At 36.5% G+C, this 19,492-nt stretch overlaps 1 protein-coding gene across 1 annotated transcript in view; it reads left to right on the top strand.

The window, feature by feature from the left end:
* The window catches only part of LOC110372938 (dynein beta chain, ciliary), a 28,862-nt gene that overhangs the window by 1,827 nt on the left and 7,543 nt on the right, over positions 1 to 19,492 (top strand). Inside the window, exons 5-50 of the mRNA XM_064043130.1 lie at positions 101 to 312; positions 1,319 to 1,834; positions 1,943 to 2,053; positions 2,160 to 2,314; positions 2,568 to 2,757; positions 2,839 to 3,100; positions 3,194 to 3,342; positions 3,415 to 3,626; positions 3,711 to 3,996; positions 4,081 to 4,368; positions 4,464 to 4,599; positions 4,722 to 4,903; positions 5,042 to 5,200; positions 5,319 to 5,492; positions 5,572 to 5,717; positions 5,793 to 5,919; positions 6,324 to 6,353; positions 6,733 to 6,978; positions 7,054 to 7,278; positions 7,359 to 7,585; positions 7,676 to 7,817; positions 7,905 to 8,317; positions 9,022 to 9,157; positions 9,906 to 10,040; positions 10,390 to 10,520; positions 11,014 to 11,347; positions 11,431 to 12,143; positions 12,223 to 12,524; positions 12,604 to 12,758; positions 12,837 to 12,973; positions 13,048 to 13,514; positions 13,602 to 13,717; positions 13,796 to 13,957; positions 14,231 to 14,430; positions 14,678 to 14,834; positions 14,987 to 15,175; positions 15,448 to 15,687; positions 15,903 to 16,093; positions 16,203 to 16,372; positions 16,651 to 16,913; positions 17,072 to 17,192; positions 17,272 to 17,447; positions 17,533 to 17,702; positions 18,464 to 18,602; positions 18,708 to 18,872; positions 19,160 to 19,353. Coding sequence (XP_063899200.1) covers positions 101 to 312; positions 1,319 to 1,834; positions 1,943 to 2,053; positions 2,160 to 2,314; positions 2,568 to 2,757; positions 2,839 to 3,100; positions 3,194 to 3,342; positions 3,415 to 3,626; positions 3,711 to 3,996; positions 4,081 to 4,368; positions 4,464 to 4,599; positions 4,722 to 4,903; positions 5,042 to 5,200; positions 5,319 to 5,492; positions 5,572 to 5,717; positions 5,793 to 5,919; positions 6,324 to 6,353; positions 6,733 to 6,978; positions 7,054 to 7,278; positions 7,359 to 7,585; positions 7,676 to 7,817; positions 7,905 to 8,317; positions 9,022 to 9,157; positions 9,906 to 10,040; positions 10,390 to 10,520; positions 11,014 to 11,347; positions 11,431 to 12,143; positions 12,223 to 12,524; positions 12,604 to 12,758; positions 12,837 to 12,973; positions 13,048 to 13,514; positions 13,602 to 13,717; positions 13,796 to 13,957; positions 14,231 to 14,430; positions 14,678 to 14,834; positions 14,987 to 15,175; positions 15,448 to 15,687; positions 15,903 to 16,093; positions 16,203 to 16,372; positions 16,651 to 16,913; positions 17,072 to 17,192; positions 17,272 to 17,447; positions 17,533 to 17,702; positions 18,464 to 18,602; positions 18,708 to 18,872; positions 19,160 to 19,353 — 9,751 coding nt within the window. The remainder of the gene's footprint in view (positions 1 to 100; positions 313 to 1,318; positions 1,835 to 1,942; positions 2,054 to 2,159; positions 2,315 to 2,567; positions 2,758 to 2,838; positions 3,101 to 3,193; positions 3,343 to 3,414; positions 3,627 to 3,710; positions 3,997 to 4,080; positions 4,369 to 4,463; positions 4,600 to 4,721; positions 4,904 to 5,041; positions 5,201 to 5,318; positions 5,493 to 5,571; positions 5,718 to 5,792; positions 5,920 to 6,323; positions 6,354 to 6,732; positions 6,979 to 7,053; positions 7,279 to 7,358; positions 7,586 to 7,675; positions 7,818 to 7,904; positions 8,318 to 9,021; positions 9,158 to 9,905; positions 10,041 to 10,389; positions 10,521 to 11,013; positions 11,348 to 11,430; positions 12,144 to 12,222; positions 12,525 to 12,603; positions 12,759 to 12,836; positions 12,974 to 13,047; positions 13,515 to 13,601; positions 13,718 to 13,795; positions 13,958 to 14,230; positions 14,431 to 14,677; positions 14,835 to 14,986; positions 15,176 to 15,447; positions 15,688 to 15,902; positions 16,094 to 16,202; positions 16,373 to 16,650; positions 16,914 to 17,071; positions 17,193 to 17,271; positions 17,448 to 17,532; positions 17,703 to 18,463; positions 18,603 to 18,707; positions 18,873 to 19,159; positions 19,354 to 19,492) is intronic.

Below are 19,492 nucleotides of genomic sequence, written 5' to 3'. Positions count from 1 at the left end.
TTTCAATAAACGTTTTTGACTTTGATTTGACTTTGACTTTGAAAGTAGTCCACAAAGACAAATATCAGCCCACATTTCAAAATATAATGACTTCTTACAGCTTTGGCAGAAGCTCGAGAAATCGATCTCTATCTGCACACATTAGAGAAACATTTTCAAGGTCTAGAAGAAATAGACTTCACAGAATGTCAGCCACTGTTCAGACCTTTGTTCCATGTCATCTGCATGATCTGGAGAGATTCTAAGTACTACTGCAATTCCTCCAAACTGATAGTGCTGTTGAAGCAGATAGCTAATCTGCTCATTTATCAGGTAATTACCAATATAAATATTTGTCCGTATCTATTTGCCAGCGAAGACAAGTTATCTAGTCTAGTCAGTCATTATGCAAACTATTCTTTTTCAATCAGACACTCCATAATGTAAATAACAAATATATGAAGCAAAATATCGCCCTTTTTGGGAACCATAATCTACCAATTATATTTTAGTAAGTTTCCTAATAATCTAAAAATATGTAGGTACGTAACGTAATCTATAAAAAGTTCTCTCGTGCTTCCACAATTTAAAGAAACCTAAAAAATCACTAATAAAAAATTGCTACGGAATTTATCGCCACAAAAAAATTTTGTTTCAATTATAAAAGCACACATATCTCGTTAGTCGTGAACAGGTCTGCGATGTGAGTGAGTGTACTGCCAATCATTCATTCCACTGACTGACAAGATTCCAGGTGTGTTTGTTCACATGCGAACACATATCAAAAGGCCTACTGCCACAGTTAATTATTGCCTAGATATAGCCAGCGTAAAAGTATCTAGAAGAATTTTGATTGAATCGCTTAGAAAGGAATTTGCAATGCGTAGTAGTCATCCAATTAAGATTAGCAATAAAGTTTAACATACATGAATAATTGAACTCATATGTTAACTTGCCTATACCTTAAGGAGTGGCAAAACTTGCTCAATATTTAGATGCAAGAACTGATGTGGTTACCTAAATATTAGCTTACCGTATCGAAATAATTTTGTACTAGGTTCATAGCCCAAACTACTAAGTACCTACTGAATAATTCGGTACCAGTGGGCGATATCATGTTTAACTATAAACTTCTGTTGTCTCATAATAAAAGTTATGGATTATTAATTATGGACGTTCACGAACAACAAGCTCAGTTAATAAATTCATGATTTACGAACTTACAACGATCTTACCATCACGATAGTACGAAATGCCACGGATAATGGGAATAAAGCAGAATAGCAGAAGCTAATAAATGTGGGTACCTATGTAATAAAGTTTATATTCGTTATTTCAGGCAAAAAAATGTCTCGACCCAAGCACGCTATTCCATAGCGACATAGACGAAGCAACCCTACGGATACAAGTCACGATAGACATACTCAAGAAGTTTAAAACTACCTTCGAATATTTCAAAGAAAATCTGGCAAAATATTTCGTCGACAGACGAGTGATTCCTTGGACCTTCCACCCTAACGTTGTTTTTGAAAGGCTTAATAGGTTCTTAGACCGGCTCAATACCATACAATGGTTCTTCAAAACAGTTTTAGAATTTCAAAAGCTAGAGAAGATAGAGATTGGTGGAATGAAAGGAAGAGTCCTTGGTGGTGAAATCAGACAAATATCAGCAGAATTTGACGCATACTTTACTGGCTTTGCATCAAAATCTTACGATGTACTAGACCCAGATGACGACACATTTAACGTTGATTTCAAAGACTTCCAAGAGAACATAATTGATTTAGATCTCAAACTTTCAACCGTCTTGGTTGAATCGTTTGATAATTGTACGACATTAGAGTCTATTTTCAAGGTAAGATGATCGCATGTCTGTATTAGATTATACAATGTAAACTGAGCTACACTTAATCGAGTAATCGCATGAGTATCAATAATCTGTAGTAACGTTTATCGATTTCAGTTGATTGATGTCGTGGGTTCGGTCTTGGATCGACCTTTGATCAGCAAGGAGTTCACTGCGAAGTATGTTGAGATCATTGTTATGCTTGAAGAAGAAATAAATACTTGCGAAGTAAGTTTCCATGTTCCTCACATCTTCGGATCTTTATGAGTCTTTTACTTATGTATTTGTGTAGTAGATGTGGTTGACTTTGGCTGCAGCTAAGCGTATCTTTCAGGAACTATTCACTGAACAGAGTAACCGACTGGAGAAGTACGGTATGATGGAGGTGGACGAGTACCTGCCTCCCGTCGCCGGCGGCCTCCTGTTCATGACTACGCTAGCTGCGAGGATAACCAAGCCTATAGCTAGCTTTCGCAATTTGCCGCACCCGTAAGTCAGCCTGGGTGGGGCAAATTGCGAAAGCTGATTATCTGGCTTACATTCATCCATATTCTTAACAATTCCCATACTCTAAGGTTCCATGTTTCTGGATTTTGTAGTTTGGTCTCAGTCATTTTTCACATTTCACACTTTAACTCCTATGTATTTACTTTGGACACCTTTTAAATATCGAGTGCACACATTGCTTTTTATTGCTTTTTTGCTACTATAAGGTTATTTCATTAAAATTCTTAATTATCAGGATAAAGGGTACGGATGAAGCGAAGAAAATCTTCATAAGACACGAAGAGTTAATTGAAAGGATCAATGAATTCAAGAGAAAATATTTCAACGATTGGACTTTAACTGTTCCTAAAATTATTGAAGACACTACGAACAATATGATATTGGCACGTCAAGGATCGGATTTAATTTTGAATTTCCATCCATTGGTTTGTCTCATTACACACATTTATTATTATATTTATTTTCAACGATGATGGCTCTCAAACATAATTTCCAATATTTTATAGCTGTTAGATGTTCTGAAGGAAGTTCATCATTTACGTTCAAACGAGGAATACAAAGACAGCTTACCAGCCGAAGGGTTAGCTATATTCGAGAAGCAGGAGACATATCGGCAATACAGGATCAATTTAGGCATCACAATTGACTGGTATAATCAGATCAGGAAGAACAGTCAAAAAGTGGAGTTTGATTTGGTAGAAGATGAGATAAAGGCGATTGATCAAAGAATAGAGATGGCTCAGAATAAACTCAACTGGAATTCCCAAGGCAATAACATTTTAATAGTAGCCAAAGTATATACTGACAATATACACAGTTAAATATGAACAACAGAATTAAAAATGTGATGTTATTTTTCAGATCTATGGAATTACTTGCAAGAGCTACATAGATTGGTGGGTAATCTATTTGAAAGAATGTCGAAGATACAAGACAATTTGGTAGAAATTAAAGAAATTATGAAAGATTGGTCTGTGCAACCTTTGTTTGAAAGAAAAGAAGGCAAGAAGGTAATGTAATAGTTTTACAGGAACCTGAAGTACCTGAAGTAAATTACTTACTTGAGAAATTGTATGTTTTAGGATACTTTAATGAATTTAGAAGATCGTCCAGATAAGAAAGCAAAACGTTACAGCGATATAGTGGCGACGGCTAATCGAATCAATGAGTTGTTGAACGAAAACATGCAACTGTTTAACATGCAAGACAATCAGAATAGCGAGATCTGGATGAATTATGTAGCTTTCATCGACGCCTTGTTAGAAGAAGCACTATTTAAGACTATTGCATGCAGGTAACATATTTACATATCATACATAGATTTGGTTTAAACTACCGAGAAAAAAATTGTATTTCCCAAACGCTTATTTTTTTACAGCTTGGGCTACATATCAGAACATATGAATCCAAAAAACAAATTAGCTCCTTTATTTGAAGCCCAACTGGAACTCTGGGACCCAGACATGGTTTTCGTTCCAAGTTTAGATCCAAGCGATGAAAAGGGATTCACAGCATTGATCAAAGGTCTTATTGACGATGTGTTGAATATGGCCACGTTGATTGAAAGGATTGATAAACAAAAAGATCCGACTTATGAAAAGGAAATTATTGGTAGTGAAGATGTTATTGAGATGAAAGAAGAAATACTGAATGGTATTGAGAAAGTAAGTGGATATTTATTTGATTTAATTATAATAAAAAAATGTGTAAAACAAAATCAAATACTAGTTTTGGAATGTCGGTTATAGGTAATCGAAGATGCAAATGAATTTTGCAAGACGTTCGAGAACTATTCCTACTTGTGGCTTGAAGAAAGAGATGCAGTGATGGAAATATTCCTTACTTATGGCAGAATACTAACGCCTGATGAGGTCGATAAACTAGCTTTAGATGAAAAGGATAGAGTCGAAGGAGAAGGTCCAGTACCTTGTGAGCCTAAAATGGAAGGCTTTAGAGAGCAGATTGATCACTACGAAAATTTGTTCATGGAGATAGAAGACATGCAGCCGTATAAAATCTTCAACAACTGGTTTCAGGTAATTCTTCCACCAGAATGAATAACAGTAAGAATATAATTAGATATTATGTACCTACAACTAACTTCACTTAATAATCTCTGGCTTTTACACAGGTGGACATCAGACCATTCAGACAGGCTTTGCTTAACACTGTGAGAAAATGGGGCAATATGTACAAAGAGCATCTTGTTAACAAAGTAACTTGCAGTCTCAGTGATCTGGGTAACTTCATACGGGACGCCGATGAAGGTATACCACTTTCATTTATAGTATTACTTGGTTCATGACTTACTCAAAAAAGGAATATGTAATAAAAAAAGAAAAAAATATAAAAAAGGACACAAGAATTGAACAATCTCTTATACCTTCAGGCCTACTTCAGCCAGTACCAGAAGGAGATTATGAAGCATTAGTCAGAATAATGGGTTACCTCATGCATGTGAAAGACCGCACAGTCACAACAGACGACATGTTCCAACCGTTGACCGAAACAATTGAGCTGCTAAAGTTCTACGATATGGACATACCTGAAGAAGTCAATGTATTACTTCAGGTAGATACAAATATCATTCATTGTGACATAACAAATCTTTTAAAGAACTTTAATCACCATCTCATTAGGTGTATGTCACTTTATATCAAAATTGATTCATGTGAATATACTATATAACTAACGATAATATATTTGTAGGAACTTCCCGAACAATGGCAAGCAACAAAGAAATTGGCGTTAACAGTAAAGCAGCAAGTGGCACCATTGCAAGCGGCTGAAGTATCCGGCATCCGGAAAAAGATTTCCACATTCGATAGCCATGTCACTTACTACAGGGAAGTTTTTAAGAGATATGAGGCAAGTTACTACCTAACACTTGAAAGAAATTGTAATATGTCTGGTTTTCAACAAATTAGTAAGAATGAATAATTTAAGTCATGCAGATATGAAAATTGTTATTGAAATTACTTTGTAGTTCTTCAAATATGATTGTGAAGATCCATATGAAGTAATGTCTAGAGTGGACCATGAACTTTTATTCTTGGAAGAAGAGATGAGAGGAATTCAAGAGTCTGGATCGCTATTTGAAGTAAATGTACCAGAATTTAAATTGCTGAAGCAGTGCAGAAAGGAATTAAGAATGTTGAAGGTATTTCAAATCCCGAATTTACTACTTGTTACTACACCATCAAAAGCAGCTCTGTAATAAAAAAAATGTGTAATTTCAGCAACTTTGGGATTACGTATACATCGTAAGAACTAGCATAGAGGATTGGAAAACCACACCTTGGCGTAAAATCGATGTTGAAAACATGGACATTGAATGTAAGAAATTCGCCAAAGAAATCAGATTGCTAGACAAGGAAATGAGAAGGTGAGATAATAATAATACTGGAAATACAAAAAAAGTAGAAAAGGATTTTAATAACATTGGTGATTTTAATTTTAGTTGGGATACATACATAACGTTGGAAGCAACAGTAAAGAATATGCTAACATCGTTAAGAGCAGTAGGTGAGCTACAAAATCCAGCCATCAGAGAAAGACATTGGGACCAACTGATGAGTACAACTAAGGTGAACTTTGTGACATATGAGCAAATAAATAATTGGATTGTAAATAACTAAACAGACTAAAATGTAAATATAACATGAATGTTGTGTTAGCACCTTCGAGATCAGGATTGTGAAACTGCTGATGGGTTTGAAATTTTCAATTATGCATTTTGCATGGTCGTTTAGAGTTACCATTCCATTATCCTAGACTTTAATTTTATCTTGCAAATCTGTTGTATAAAAAATTTTGTTTGAATATAATGGCGATGGTAACTCTTCACTTGAATGCGGCATGCATTTGCTTTGGATGAAGTGTTCACTAACTGTACAGTTTACGATTGCCTGAATTTGTATCATACAATGTCAATGTTATGATAGCATTGAATGAATTGTTATGCGAATGTAAATATGTTTGTGATTCACAGAGCTTAGCAGCATTACCACGTGAACTCACTGTAAGTATGACAATGCCGCGGTGTGTATAGTGTATATAGAATTTAGCGTGTACAGTGTTCAATACTTCGTACTGTTAATTAGAATTAATTTTGTTTTCACAAAAATCTTTACTTTTTTAATATTGTACACAGTGCTTATAGTTAGCATGTATGGCATTAGGTCATATCTATGTTGGTATGTATTTGTATAACACATAAATTGAATATTTAATTCTTGTTCTTCGAGATATTCACACTTACGTAAGTACTAACACGAGTTTAACTAATAGCATGTATATTGACATAAAAATAAATTAAAATCTGTAGACATAAAAACTATCAATCATGATAATATTCGTAGACCTATTTGTTTTTCCATAAAATTGTTTTAATAATACAGGTAAGAATCGTAATGGATCTTAACACGACGCTGGCCGATTTACTTGCACTCAACTTGCACGAATGCGAGGAAGAAGTGAAGAATATTGTAGACAAAGCTGTTAAAGAAATGTCTATGGAGAAAGTACTAAAAGACCTGCATACTACGTGGAGTCATTTGGAGTTCGAACAAGAGGTCCATTCACGAACACAATGTACGTTGCTGAGAGCTAGCGAAGAGCTTATTGAAACACTAGAAGAGAATCAGGTAAATAAAACTTTTAAAATACTTATATGTTCTTATAAGTTTGTGAAGTTACAACGAGTTCATTTCAATTTATAGGTCCAACTGCAAAACTTGATAACATCAAAATTCATTGCTTATTTCTTGGAAGAAGTATCGGGTTGGCAGCAAAAGCTATCCATAGCGGACCAAGTGATCACCGTATGGTTTGAAGTGCAAAGAACCTGGACGCACTTGGAGAGTATCTTTATGAGTTCCGAGGATATTAGAAAACAGCTGCCTGAAGACTCAGCTAGGTTTGATAAGATTGATGCCGAATTCAAAGTAAGCAATTATAATGAACCAAATATTTGGATGATAGTTAGTAAGGTTTGGTATTAAATAATGTCTATTTCGATTTTCAGATATTATCAACAGAAATGGCGAAAACTCCAAATGTAGTAAAAGGTACTAATAAGGAAGGCTTAGTTGAGCATTTGGACAATATTCAAAAGGATCTTATAATTTGTGAAAAGGCTTTAGCAGAGTACTTGGAAACAAAACGATTGGCGTTCCCAAGGTTCTATTTTGTGTCCTCCGCAGATTTGTTGGATATTCTATCAAACGGGAATCAAGCTGATTTAGTTATCAGGTAGATAACATTATTATAACCATTTAATTTTTTTTAGATTTTCATAATCATTAGGTATGTACATTGTGAGAATAATGTGAATATTTTCAGGCATTTAACAAAGCTCTTTGATTCTATTGCAAAACTGAAATTTATTGATGACCAAAAACCAGGTGAGAAGATAGCATCAGGAATGATAGCTAAAGATGGAGAAATAGTACCATTCCATGGAACTTGTGATTGTACTGGTGCTGTGAGTAATATTATTTCTAACCAATTGAGAACCTAATGAATGGACACGTGGAACAAAAATGTATTTTTATTATTTATATTTTTTCAGGTCGAAATCTGGCTGAACAGACTCCAAGACATGATGAGATCAGCTATCCGACATTACTTTGGAGAAGCAATAGTTTCTTACGAGGAAAAGCCTAGAGAGCAATGGCTCTTCGATTTTATGGCCCAAGTCTCACTCTGTGGTTCCCAAATCTGGTGGACGACTGAAGTGAACATGGCATTTGCAAGACTGGAAGAGGGATACGACAATGCTTTGAAAGATTATTATAAAAAGCAGTTATCACAGCTCAGTACATTAATCTCGCTGCTCATAGGAGAGTTGACGAAGCAAGATAGGCAGAAGATTATGACGATTTGTACTATTGATGTCCATTCTCGAGATGTCGTGAGTAAAATGATTCAGGGGAAGGTAGAGGCTGGTTCGGCATTTCAATGGCAGTCTCAGCTCAGGCACAGGTATGTTAAATAAACATCGAATTTAATGTTATTCATTACACGCCTTGGTAAGATAGTTTCCTCCTGCATTATTTTGGACCTTAAGGATTTCTGGTGATTTGATTTCATTTATTTCATCAACATTATTTCAAGAAGTTTATTATATAACTTTAGCATTGTCTACAACATTTCCTTTTAGAAAAATCTGGCGCATGCACTAAACTAAAACCTAACGACCGATAATCGTGTAATCTAAACAATTTTCTTACATAAACGTATAGTTTAACAACGATGCGCTACCAAGTGAAAACTATGCAGCGTTAATCACTACCATTCATCAAATCATACGTTAATGTTCGTTTAATGCCAATTAAGCACAAGGATTGGCTTTTTCATGTCTGCACGTTGCTAACAAAAATGTTATCTTTGCCTAATACTGAATTTTCGTGGTCCTACTTTTCCTTGCGTCCTGAGCTGGATGCAATCAGACAAACTTATACAATAACATAAGCCCTCACATTTTTGCAACGCCTGGAAAAGGCTGTTAAGCTGAACTTCATTATTATATGTATTTAACAGCTATAACAAGCAACCTTAACAAGCAAATAAATATTTTGTTTGAAAAAAAAACACGCCCAGGCTTAAAGCTTACTGATTCAGCCCAAAATATGAACATTAAGATGAAAGACAAGAATGTTTGATATAACTAAGTCAATGGTTTTTAGATGGGGTGAGAAAGAATATCATTGTTTTGCGAACATATGCGACGCTCAGTTCACATACAGCTACGAGTACTTGGGTAATACTCCGAGGCTTGTCATCACACCATTGACTGATCGGTGCTACATCACATTGACACAGGTGAGTTTATTGGCACAATCAAAATAATATTTTCAAATGTAAGATTTCACTCATAACTGAACAGGACTTAATTTTTATTGACATTTACATGTCGCTTTTTAGGGTTCCGTAGCCAAAATGGCAAAAACGGAACCCTTATAGTTTCGTCATGTCCGTCTGTCCGTCTGTCCGTCTGTCCGTCTGTCCGTCTGTCACAGCCAATTTACTCGGAAACTATAAGTACTACAGTGATGAAATTTGATGGGAATATGTGTTGTATGAACCGCTACAAAAATATGACACTAAATAGTAAAAAAAAGAATTGGGGGTGGGGCCCCCCATACATGTAACTGAGGGATGAAATTTTTTTTTCGATGTACATACCCGTGTGGGGTATCAATGGAAAGGTCTTTTAAAATGATATAAAGTTTTCTAAAAAACATTTTTCTTAAAGTGAACGGTTTTTGAGATATCAGCTCTCAAAGTCGTAAAAAGTATGTCCCCCCCCCTCTATTTTTATAACTACGGGGTATAAAATTCTAAAAAAAATAGAGGTGATGCATGCTAATTAACTCTTTCAACGATTTTTGGTTTGATCAAAGTATCTCTTATAGTTTTTGAGATAGGTTGATTTAACTGTAATTTACGGAACCCTTCGTGCACGAGTCCGACTCGCACTTGGCCGGTTTTCTGTATATAATTAAGGAATGCTCCTATAATTTGTATATTGTATGTGATTATTACTGGTTGTCGTATAATGTTCCCACAGTCCCTTCACTTGATCATGGGTGGAGGTCCAGCGGGACCAGCCGGTACTGGCAAAACGGAGACTACAAAAGATTTGGGAAGAGCTTTGGGTATAATGGTGTATGTCTTCAACTGTTCAGAGCAAATGGATTATCAGGTAACAAAAAGACAACGTACGTACAAAAGTTAAAACCCCAAGGTTAAACTGAAATTAGAGATCTTAAAGCCACTTTCGTCAACTGGTCAGCGATGACAAGCTTAAATGAGAACGCAATTCCTTTTAAGTTCACCGTCCCAGCTGTTTGTGTGACTCAAATTCTTGAGACATATTTGTAAGAACTGTGTACCAAAACAGCTATATGATTTACTGTTTTTGTCCTAAACTAACTAAACAGGTTCCAATAACTTCATAATACTTGCGTCGGAATCCGTTATTTTAAGCTCTTTATTGATTTATCTATTTTAGACCTTCACTTTGTTACTATAAAGACTATCTTTGTGTGCAGTCTTGCGGCAACATTTACAAAGGGCTAGCTCAGACTGGAGCTTGGGGATGTTTTGATGAGTTCAACCGAATCTCAGTTGAGGTGTTGTCCGTCGTTGCTGTCCAAGTGAAGTCTGTACAAGATGCCATCAGGTATGATGATGATGATGTCCTCCTAGCCGATTATCGGCTACGGCGGCTGTTCTCATGTAAGGAGATTAGCCAACTACGCAGGACATATTATAGTGCACAAGCATTTGCGCAGACACAGGTGCACTCACTATTCCTTAACTCTCATAGCCCGATGGGACGGTAATCCGACACGACCGGAGAGAGATCAGGCGCAGGACCGACATTTACGTGCTCTCCGATGCACGGGTGTATCAATCACCAGCTTCCAGGCTCCGGGCTGCTCCGTGAAAGTCTTCTAAAACCCACAAAGCGATTTCGGCCCGACTCGGGAATCGAACCCGAGACCTCGTGCTCAGCAGCCGCGCTTGCGACCACTAGACCAACGAGGCAAAAAGATGCCATCAGGTATATTAGCATACTATATACTTGAGACTTTTAATATACCGTGTTGACTATTAATTTCGGCTTAGCTAGAGAACGAGCACGTAATGTAAAATCTCCATTTCCTCTTCAGGGACAAGAAAGAAAAATTCAATTTCATGGGAGAAATAATATCCCTCACTCCATCAGTTGGTATTTTCATCACAATGAACCCTGGTTACGCCGGTCGTACGGAGCTACCTGAGAATCTGAAAGCTCTATTCAGGCCATGTGCTATGGTTGTACCAGACTTCGAACTGATTTGTGAGATCATGTTAGTTGCTGAAGGGTTTCAAGAAGCTAAGATATTAGCTAGGAAGTTTATTACGTTGTATACTTTGTGTAAGGAGCTTCTGTCAAAACAGGATCATTATGATTGGGGGCTGAGAGCTATTAAATCTGTATTGGTTGTTGCCGGATCTTTGAAGGTAAGTTTCATAAAATATCCCAACACAATAAGGTTGTTACTAAGTTTCCTCAGTATGCAATCTTCGAATTTGTTTATTCATAGAGAGGCGATCCCGGTAGACCAGAAGAAGAAGTTCTCATGAGAACCCTTCGAGATTTCAACATTCCAAAAATAGTAACAGACGACATGCCAGTATTCATGGGGCTTATCGGCGACTTGTTCCCAGCTTTAGAAGTTCCAAGAAAACGTGATCTAGAATTCGAAAGAACTGTCAAACAAGCTGCTATGGATCTGTCTTTACAACCAGAAGACAATTTCATTTTAAAAGTGGTACAGTTAGAAGAATTACTTGAAGTTCGACATTCAGTGTTTATCGTTGGTAACGCTGGCACAGGAAAGACTCAAGTCTGGAAAACGCTTTTTAAAACTTACCAGAATCTGAAGAAGAAGCCTATTTTCAACGATTTGAATCCTAAAGCAGTGACCAATGATGAATTGTTCGGTATTATCAACCCAGCTACAAGAGAATGGAAAGATGGTTTGCTCTCAGTCATAATGAGAGATCAAGCTAATTTAGCAGGAGATAATCCAAAATGGATAGTACTTGACGGTGACATAGATCCGATGTGGATTGAATCCTTGAACACTGTGATGGATGACAACAAGATTTTGACGTTGGCTAGTAATGAACGTATTGCTTTGACTCCTGTTATGAGACTGATGTTTGAGATTTCAAACTTGCGTACTGCCACTCCAGCTACTGTGTCTAGGGCTGGTATTCTGTATATTAATGCCCAAGATTTAGGGTGGAATCCGTGAGTAGAATTGCTTCATAACCGCCTTTTTATCGGATTAATAGAATTCATTACTATAAAGTTGATTAACCTTTTTCAGATACGTCACAAGCTGGGTAGAAACAAGAAAGATACCAGCAGAAAAATCTAATCTAGTGGTTCTGTTTGATAAATACATTCCATCTTGTCTAGAAACAGTGAGAACTCGCTTCAAGAAGATCACTCCAATTGTAGACATGGCTCATGTACAAATGTTATGTCATCTACTAAACTGTTTGTTTGTTCCTGAGAATACTCCCGCGGAATGTCCAAAGGAGTGGCACGATATATTCTTTGTGTTTGCTTGTGTCTGGGCTTTTGGTTCCGCTATGTTCCATGAGGGTAGTGTTGATTATAGGATCGGTAAGTACTCCTTAGTAAATTCATGTATTACTGTGCAAAATTAATTCTTCATCCATAACTTGATGTATCTGTCCTGTAGAATTTTCAAAATGGTGGAACAACGAATTCAAGAATATCAAATTCCCTCCTGGCGGGACTGTGTTTGATTATTACATAGATCATGATACAAAAAAGTTTACTCCATGGACTGAGAAGATACCTAAGTTTGAGTTGGACAGTGATGTCCCATTGCAGGTAACACTCTTGCAGAATTTAGGGCAATAGGTATGCTTAATCTATGATTGTTGACCTTAACATAAAAATATGTTTTAGGCTGTGCTCGTACCGACAGCAGAAACCATAAGAGTCAGATTCTTCCTGGATTTGCTAATGAAGAATAAACATCCAGTAATGTTGGTAGGCAGTGCTGGTTCAGGCAAAACTGTTCTTGTCAATGAAAAATTGCAAGGGTAAATTTCATTTTCATCGTGACGTTAGAGCAAATCGCTTCAGTACTATTTCATTGCCTTCGTTTCTTCTTCAGGTTACCAGAAGCATACGCAATCCAATCAGTACCATTCAACTTTTACACTTCATCAGAGATGTTACAAAAAATCCTTGAAAAACCTTTAGAGAAGAAAGCCGGCCGCAACTATGGTCCACCTGGGAACAAAACTTTAATATACTTCATTGACGACATGAATATGCCTGAAGTAGACGCTTATGGGACCGTACAACCTCATACAATTATTCGTCAGCATATGGACTATGGCCATTGGTATGATCGTACCAAGTTGTCTTTAAAAGACATTCACAACACACAATATGTGTCCTGTATGAATCCTACCTCAGGCAGTTTTACTATAAATCCGAGGTTACAGAGACATTTTTGTGTGTTTGCTATAAGCTTTCCTAATAATGAGGCGTTGAATAATATCTATCATTCGATTCTGAGTCAGCATTTAATCAATCCAGAGTTGAGGATCAATCCACAGCTTGTTAAAATATCATGTGAGTGTCTGTTACCTTAATTTAGTATTGCAGCATACCTGATGTATATCACTTTTGTCTTATCATTAATATTGACGTTATTTTCAGCTAATGTTGTACAGGCAACAATAACTCTTCATAACAAAGTGTCTCAAGTATTCCTACCAACAGCAATCAAATTTCATTACATATTCAACTTGAGAGATTTGTCTAATATATTCCAGGTAAAAACCACACAAGATAAATAACAATAGAATTTTTGTGAGAACACACAAATACCTAATATTTAAATATTTTTTCAGGGTTTCTTGTTCAGTAGCAATGAATGTATAGAGACCACATCAGATATGCTGCGTCTATGGATGCATGAGACAAGCCGTGTGTATGGAGACAAGCTAACTGAAGAGAAAGATATTGATGCTTTCCTTAAAGTTCAAGTTGACATCTGTAAGAAGAATTTTGAGGTAAATTATAGATACTAACAGAAGAAAATTTTCTTACACAGATTTCAAATAAAGTGTCTGTTCTAGTAATGAGAGTCCATCAAAAAACTTATTTAAATGAAATGAAAGCCTAGACCTATTTTAACCGGTCACAGCTAGGCGTAGGTTTACGTAAGTAACTAGGTACTGCCATGTACTTTCGTACTCTGTTATATACTTCCTTATGTACTCCGTGATACATTTAGATTATGGTTTCATGGCCAAAAACATAACCCACGATTTATTTATCCTTAGGATATCGACGAAGGCGTAGTTTTCGAGCGGCCCAACATCTACTGCCACTTCGCCGGTGGGATAGGCGAGCCGAAGTACATGCCCATCATGAACTGGGAACAGCTGAACAAACTCCTCACGGAAGCCATGGCTAGTTACAACGATCTCATCGCTGCTATGAACTTGGTGCTCTTTGAAGATGCTATGATGCATATTTGCAGGTAGGTTTTGTTTAAAGTTCCATGTATTTTCACACTAGTTGTTTCCCGAGGGTTCACTCGTTTTCTGAAGGCACAAAAATGCTGTCTGTAAGTGCTTCCACTTTTTAAACGACTTCCAAAAAAGGAGGAGGTTATCAATTTGTCGAGATCTTTTTTATGTATGTTCTGTTCACCTATGACTCAAGAACGCCTGGACAGATACAAGAGAAACTATAGTAAATATCTAAAAAATCACATTTGTTTTTAGAATCTCTCGTATCCTGGAGAGTCCAAGAGGTAGCGCATTACTGGTAGGAGTAGGAGGTTCGGGCAAACAGTCACTATCCCGACTGGCTGCTTTCATATCGAGTTTAGAAGTCTTGCAGATACAACTCAAAAAAGGATATGGAGTCTCTGATTTAAAGGTATTCTTGTTTATAAGATTATGATTCATTTTAATTGAAATTAAATTTTGGCACCCAACGTGGGACAAGATTTTTCATTAATGTTCATGCTGGGCGCCAAAACTAGAACCTAAAAACTGGATTGATATAAAAAACTGATTCCTCTCTTCTAGAATGAACTATCTCAATTGTATATCAAGACTGGTTTGAAGAACGTCGGCATAATGTTCCTGATGACGGACGCTCAAGTAGCAAATGAACAGTTTTTGGTGCTCATCAACGATTTGTTGGCATCTGGTGAAGTTGCAGACTTGTTCCCTGATGATGAAATGGAAAACATTATTGCTGGTGTGAGGAATGAGGTAAATATTAAATTAAGATTTCCTCTTCTTAATACAATTAAAAACTGCACAAATATTTTTATTAACACACTTATATTAGCTTCATTTGTAACTATGTATGTTAGAAAATCCTGGAACCTTAATTTGACCCACTTCCCGATCTTCGATTAGGATGAAATTTTGCACTCGCTCTGAGTTCTTATGACAATACATGACTACCTAAGAAACATTACAAAAAGCGTGTTTTTACAATTTGTTGTGTGTTTTAACTATTTATTGTTCTTACATTTTAGGTAAAAGGTGCAGGTCTACCAGACACAAGGGAAACTTGTTGGAAGTTTTTCATAGACAGAGTTCGTAAGCAGCTTAAAGTGGTTCTCTGCTTCTCTCCCGTCGGCTCCACTCTTCGAGTAAGATCTAGGAAGTTCCCCGCGCTCATTAACTGTACGTCTATCAACTGGTTCCATGAATGGCCTCAAGAAGCTTTGGTGTCCGTGGCCATGAGATTCTTAGAGGAGCTTGATAATCTGCCGGTAAATTATATTCCAAACTAAATATTTATGGAAAGAAATGTTGACTCTTATTATGATGAGTTATCTAACGATCCAGCCCTAGAGTGCGAGTCATTTCTTTTTATCAATATAATAATTATAATTATAACGTTAAAGCCAATTTATGGTAATTTCCTGTGTGACACTATGTAGCAGTTATTTAATAGACCTAATTTAATACTTTCATCCATTTCCAGATTGCTCTCAGAGACTCAATATCTCGCTTTATGGCGTATGTCCATACCTCAGTGAACACGATGTCCAAAGCATACCTGGCCAATGAGAGACGTTACAACTATACTACCCCTAAGAGTTATCTAGAACAGATCAGTTTGTATGCGAAACTGGTTAATAATAAAACTGATGAACTTCGCGCTAAAATAGTTCGGTAAGTCAAAAAAGTTTAAAGTAAATTGAAAAACTCATTGTTTTTTTACTAAATTTTTGTATCTAATTTTGTGAAAACTTATAACGATAATTTTCATGTCAATTTACAGGCTTGAAAATGGTCTCGAGAAGCTGGCCAGTACATCATGTCAAGTAGATGCTTTGAAGGAAAAGTTAGCAGTACAAGAAGTTGAGCTACATCAAAAGAATGAAGCTGCTGATAAACTGATTGAGATGGTCGGCGTTGAGACTGCGAAAGTGCAGAGCGAGAAAGCGCTAGGTAAGACTTATCATCATTCTTAGGAAATAAGTAGATGACTGTAAATAGGAATGGAGATAAAACGTTGTTTGCCAAGAAAAACAATCCATGTATCTAGTTATTAATGGCGTACGTCAGTAATATAAAATAACATTGTTCGAATATCAAAAGCTTATGAGGTGCTTTCCCCCAAAGAGTTCCAACACAATTTATTATCAACTGTGTGTGACTTGTTTTGAATATATGACTTGTTTTGAAAATCACTTATCAGCTTATACTTGACAAAATCTGTCTTTTAGCCGATGAGGAGGAAGAGAAAGTAGCAGTAATAGCGGAAGAAGTATCTAAGAAACAAAAAGATTGCGAAGAAGACTTGATAAAGGCCGAACCAGCACTCGTAGCAGCCCAAGAAGCTTTGAACACGCTGAACAAAGCTAACCTTACAGAGCTGAAGTCTTTCGGTTCACCACCTGGTGCTGTGACTAATGTCACTGCAGCTGTGATGGTATTACTTGCTCCTGGGGGGAAAATTCCTAAGGATAGGAGCTGGAAAGCTGCTAAGGTAGATTAGAATATTTTGAAATCCTGTAGTAAGTACTGCATGAAATCCTTGTTACGTGGCTCAGTCTTCACAATTATAACGTTAAGTGTCTAAGAGAGACAATGGTTGTAAAGAATGTGCAATTTAATGAGTCCCGAGTACAAGTTATCTCTTTGCAGGTTGTGATGGCAAAAGTAGACGTGTTTCTTGAGTGTCTTATTCATTATGATAAGGAAAATATTCACCCTGATGTCATTAAAGCCATTCAGCCTTATTTGAAGGATTCCGAATTTGAACCAGGTAAGTTACTCCTAAAGCTTCAACACCAGATTTTGATTTTGTTTATAACGTAATAATCAAAATTATGCTCTATGTCCAGAGTTCGTAAGATCAAAATCGGCTGCAGCTGCTGGTCTCTGTGCCTGGGTTATTAACATCATCAAGTTCTATGAAGTGTTCTGTGATGTTGAGCCCAAAAGAAAGGCTTTGGCAGCTGCGAACGCTGAATTGGCTGCCGCTACTGAGAAATTGAGATCTATCAAATGCAAAGTTGCTGTAAGTATTTAAGACAACATACTTTATATCTTAAATGATTTTGTTGATTTTTCAAAAAAAGAAATTGTTGCTTATCATGTAATAGGCTTTAGAAGAAAAATTGGCAACGTTGACGGCAGATTTTGAAAAGGCAACTTCAGAAAAGATGAAATGTCAAAAGGAAGCGGATGCAACAAACGCAACTATACAACTTGCTAATAGACTGGTCAATGGACTAGCTAGTGAGAAAGTCAGATGGGCTGAAGCTGTTTCAAGGTAAATTGGAATAGGCTAGTTTCCTAAAAAATAATAATTAGTCCGTCTTGTAGATTGTCCAAAATTAAGCGATACGTATTTTTTCTTTTTTAAATTGGATCAGAACTTGTTAAGATATAGCGTGTTAAAGTTGAGTGTGACGTCACAAGTTGCTACAATTTTTAGGACACTGTGACGTAAAAGGCCCCCACTCCTAATTTTTGAAGTGTATTATCTTTGTCATTTTATGTTTAATTAAAAAAAGAAAAAATACGTATCCAATATTTTTTGATTATCTAAAAAGCGGACTAAATATTATTTCATTATTTCGACCCTGGACACTACCCTATTATGGTTTTACATAGAAATGGACGGTCAAGTAAATTTGGTTTAAGAATAAATAGGTAAATTCACAAAAAAATATGTAGATACAAATTTACTTATATTAAATACTAGACGTTTTCCCGCGGTTTCACCCGCGTCCCGTGGGAGCTACTGCCCGCACCGGGATAAAATATAGCCTATGTTACTCGCAGATTATATAGCTTTCTAATGGTGAAAGAATATTTAAAATCGGTCCAGTAGTTGTTGAGTTTATCCATTACAAACAAACAAACAAAGTTTTCCTCTTTATAATATTAGTGTAGATAAAAAACTAAAACTAAAAGCATCAAAAAAGTCCCCATTGCTGACGACGGGAAGCATGCCCAAAAGGCCGGCAGCATTAGAAATAGATATATTTTTTCTTTGAAGACTTTTAAAACTGATCTCTTAATTTTCAGTCTAATGCAACAAGGAACTACATTACCAGGAGATGTACTACTCGTTTGTGCTTTCATATCTTACGTGGGTTGCTTCACCAAACAGTTCAGATTGGACTTGATGCATAAGAACTGGCTTGTTTTCTTAAAGACCTTAGAGGTATGTTATAATAAATCTGCGGCATGGAAATCATAGAAAAATATGAAGCTTCATATTTTGTATTTAAAAGTGTTAAATAATATTTAACTCTTGATTTTATTTCAGCCGCCTATACCTATAACGGAAGGCCTGGATCCACTTACGATGTTAACAGACGACACGACGATAGCAATGTGGCAGAATGAAGGTTTACCTTCAGACCGTATGAGTACTGAGAATGCCACTATTCTGTCTAATTCTGATCGCTGGCCACTTATGATTGATCCACAGGTAGGTATTTATTTACTTAGATACTGAAGATACTGGTATAACTTTAGTAGTTGTTATACGCATAATGTGATATTGACGGTTCTTTAAACCACACAGACAGAATTATGTTGCTGGGGAGTTTGTTGCGCCACTTTTTCCCAGCAAATGCACAAAGGAAGTGGTGAAGGGCGGGCATTTTGGGAGCGGTCTTTTGTAAAATCTTGAACTTCAAAAAGTGCTGATTTCCAGCCTACTATAGAAGACTTCTATCTTCTAATTGATGTCATCAAATGTTTTCCATTTCTCAGTTACAAGGAGTAAAATGGATCAAGCAAAAATATGGCGAAAAGCTACGAGTCATTAGATTAGGACAGCGAGGGTATTTGGACATCATAGAGAAAGCTATAATAAAAGGAGAAACAGTTCTATTTGAAAACATTGGTGAAACAGTTGATCCTGTATTAGATCCTTTGCTGGGAAGAACACTGATTAAGAAAGGAAGGTAGGAACTAAATTCCTTTATCAAGTCATCATCCTCCTAGCCTTTTCCCAATCACGTTGGGGTCGGCTTCCAGTCTAACCGGATTCAGCTGAGTACCAGTGCTTTACAAGAAGCGACTGCCTATCTGACCTCCTCAACC

Source organism: Helicoverpa armigera, chromosome 3, assembly GCF_030705265.1.
Source record: "Helicoverpa armigera isolate CAAS_96S chromosome 3, ASM3070526v1, whole genome shotgun sequence".
In the NCBI taxonomy this organism is placed as follows: domain Eukaryota; kingdom Metazoa; phylum Arthropoda; class Insecta; order Lepidoptera; family Noctuidae; genus Helicoverpa; species Helicoverpa armigera.
This window is presented reverse-complemented; position numbering and strand designations above follow the sequence as displayed.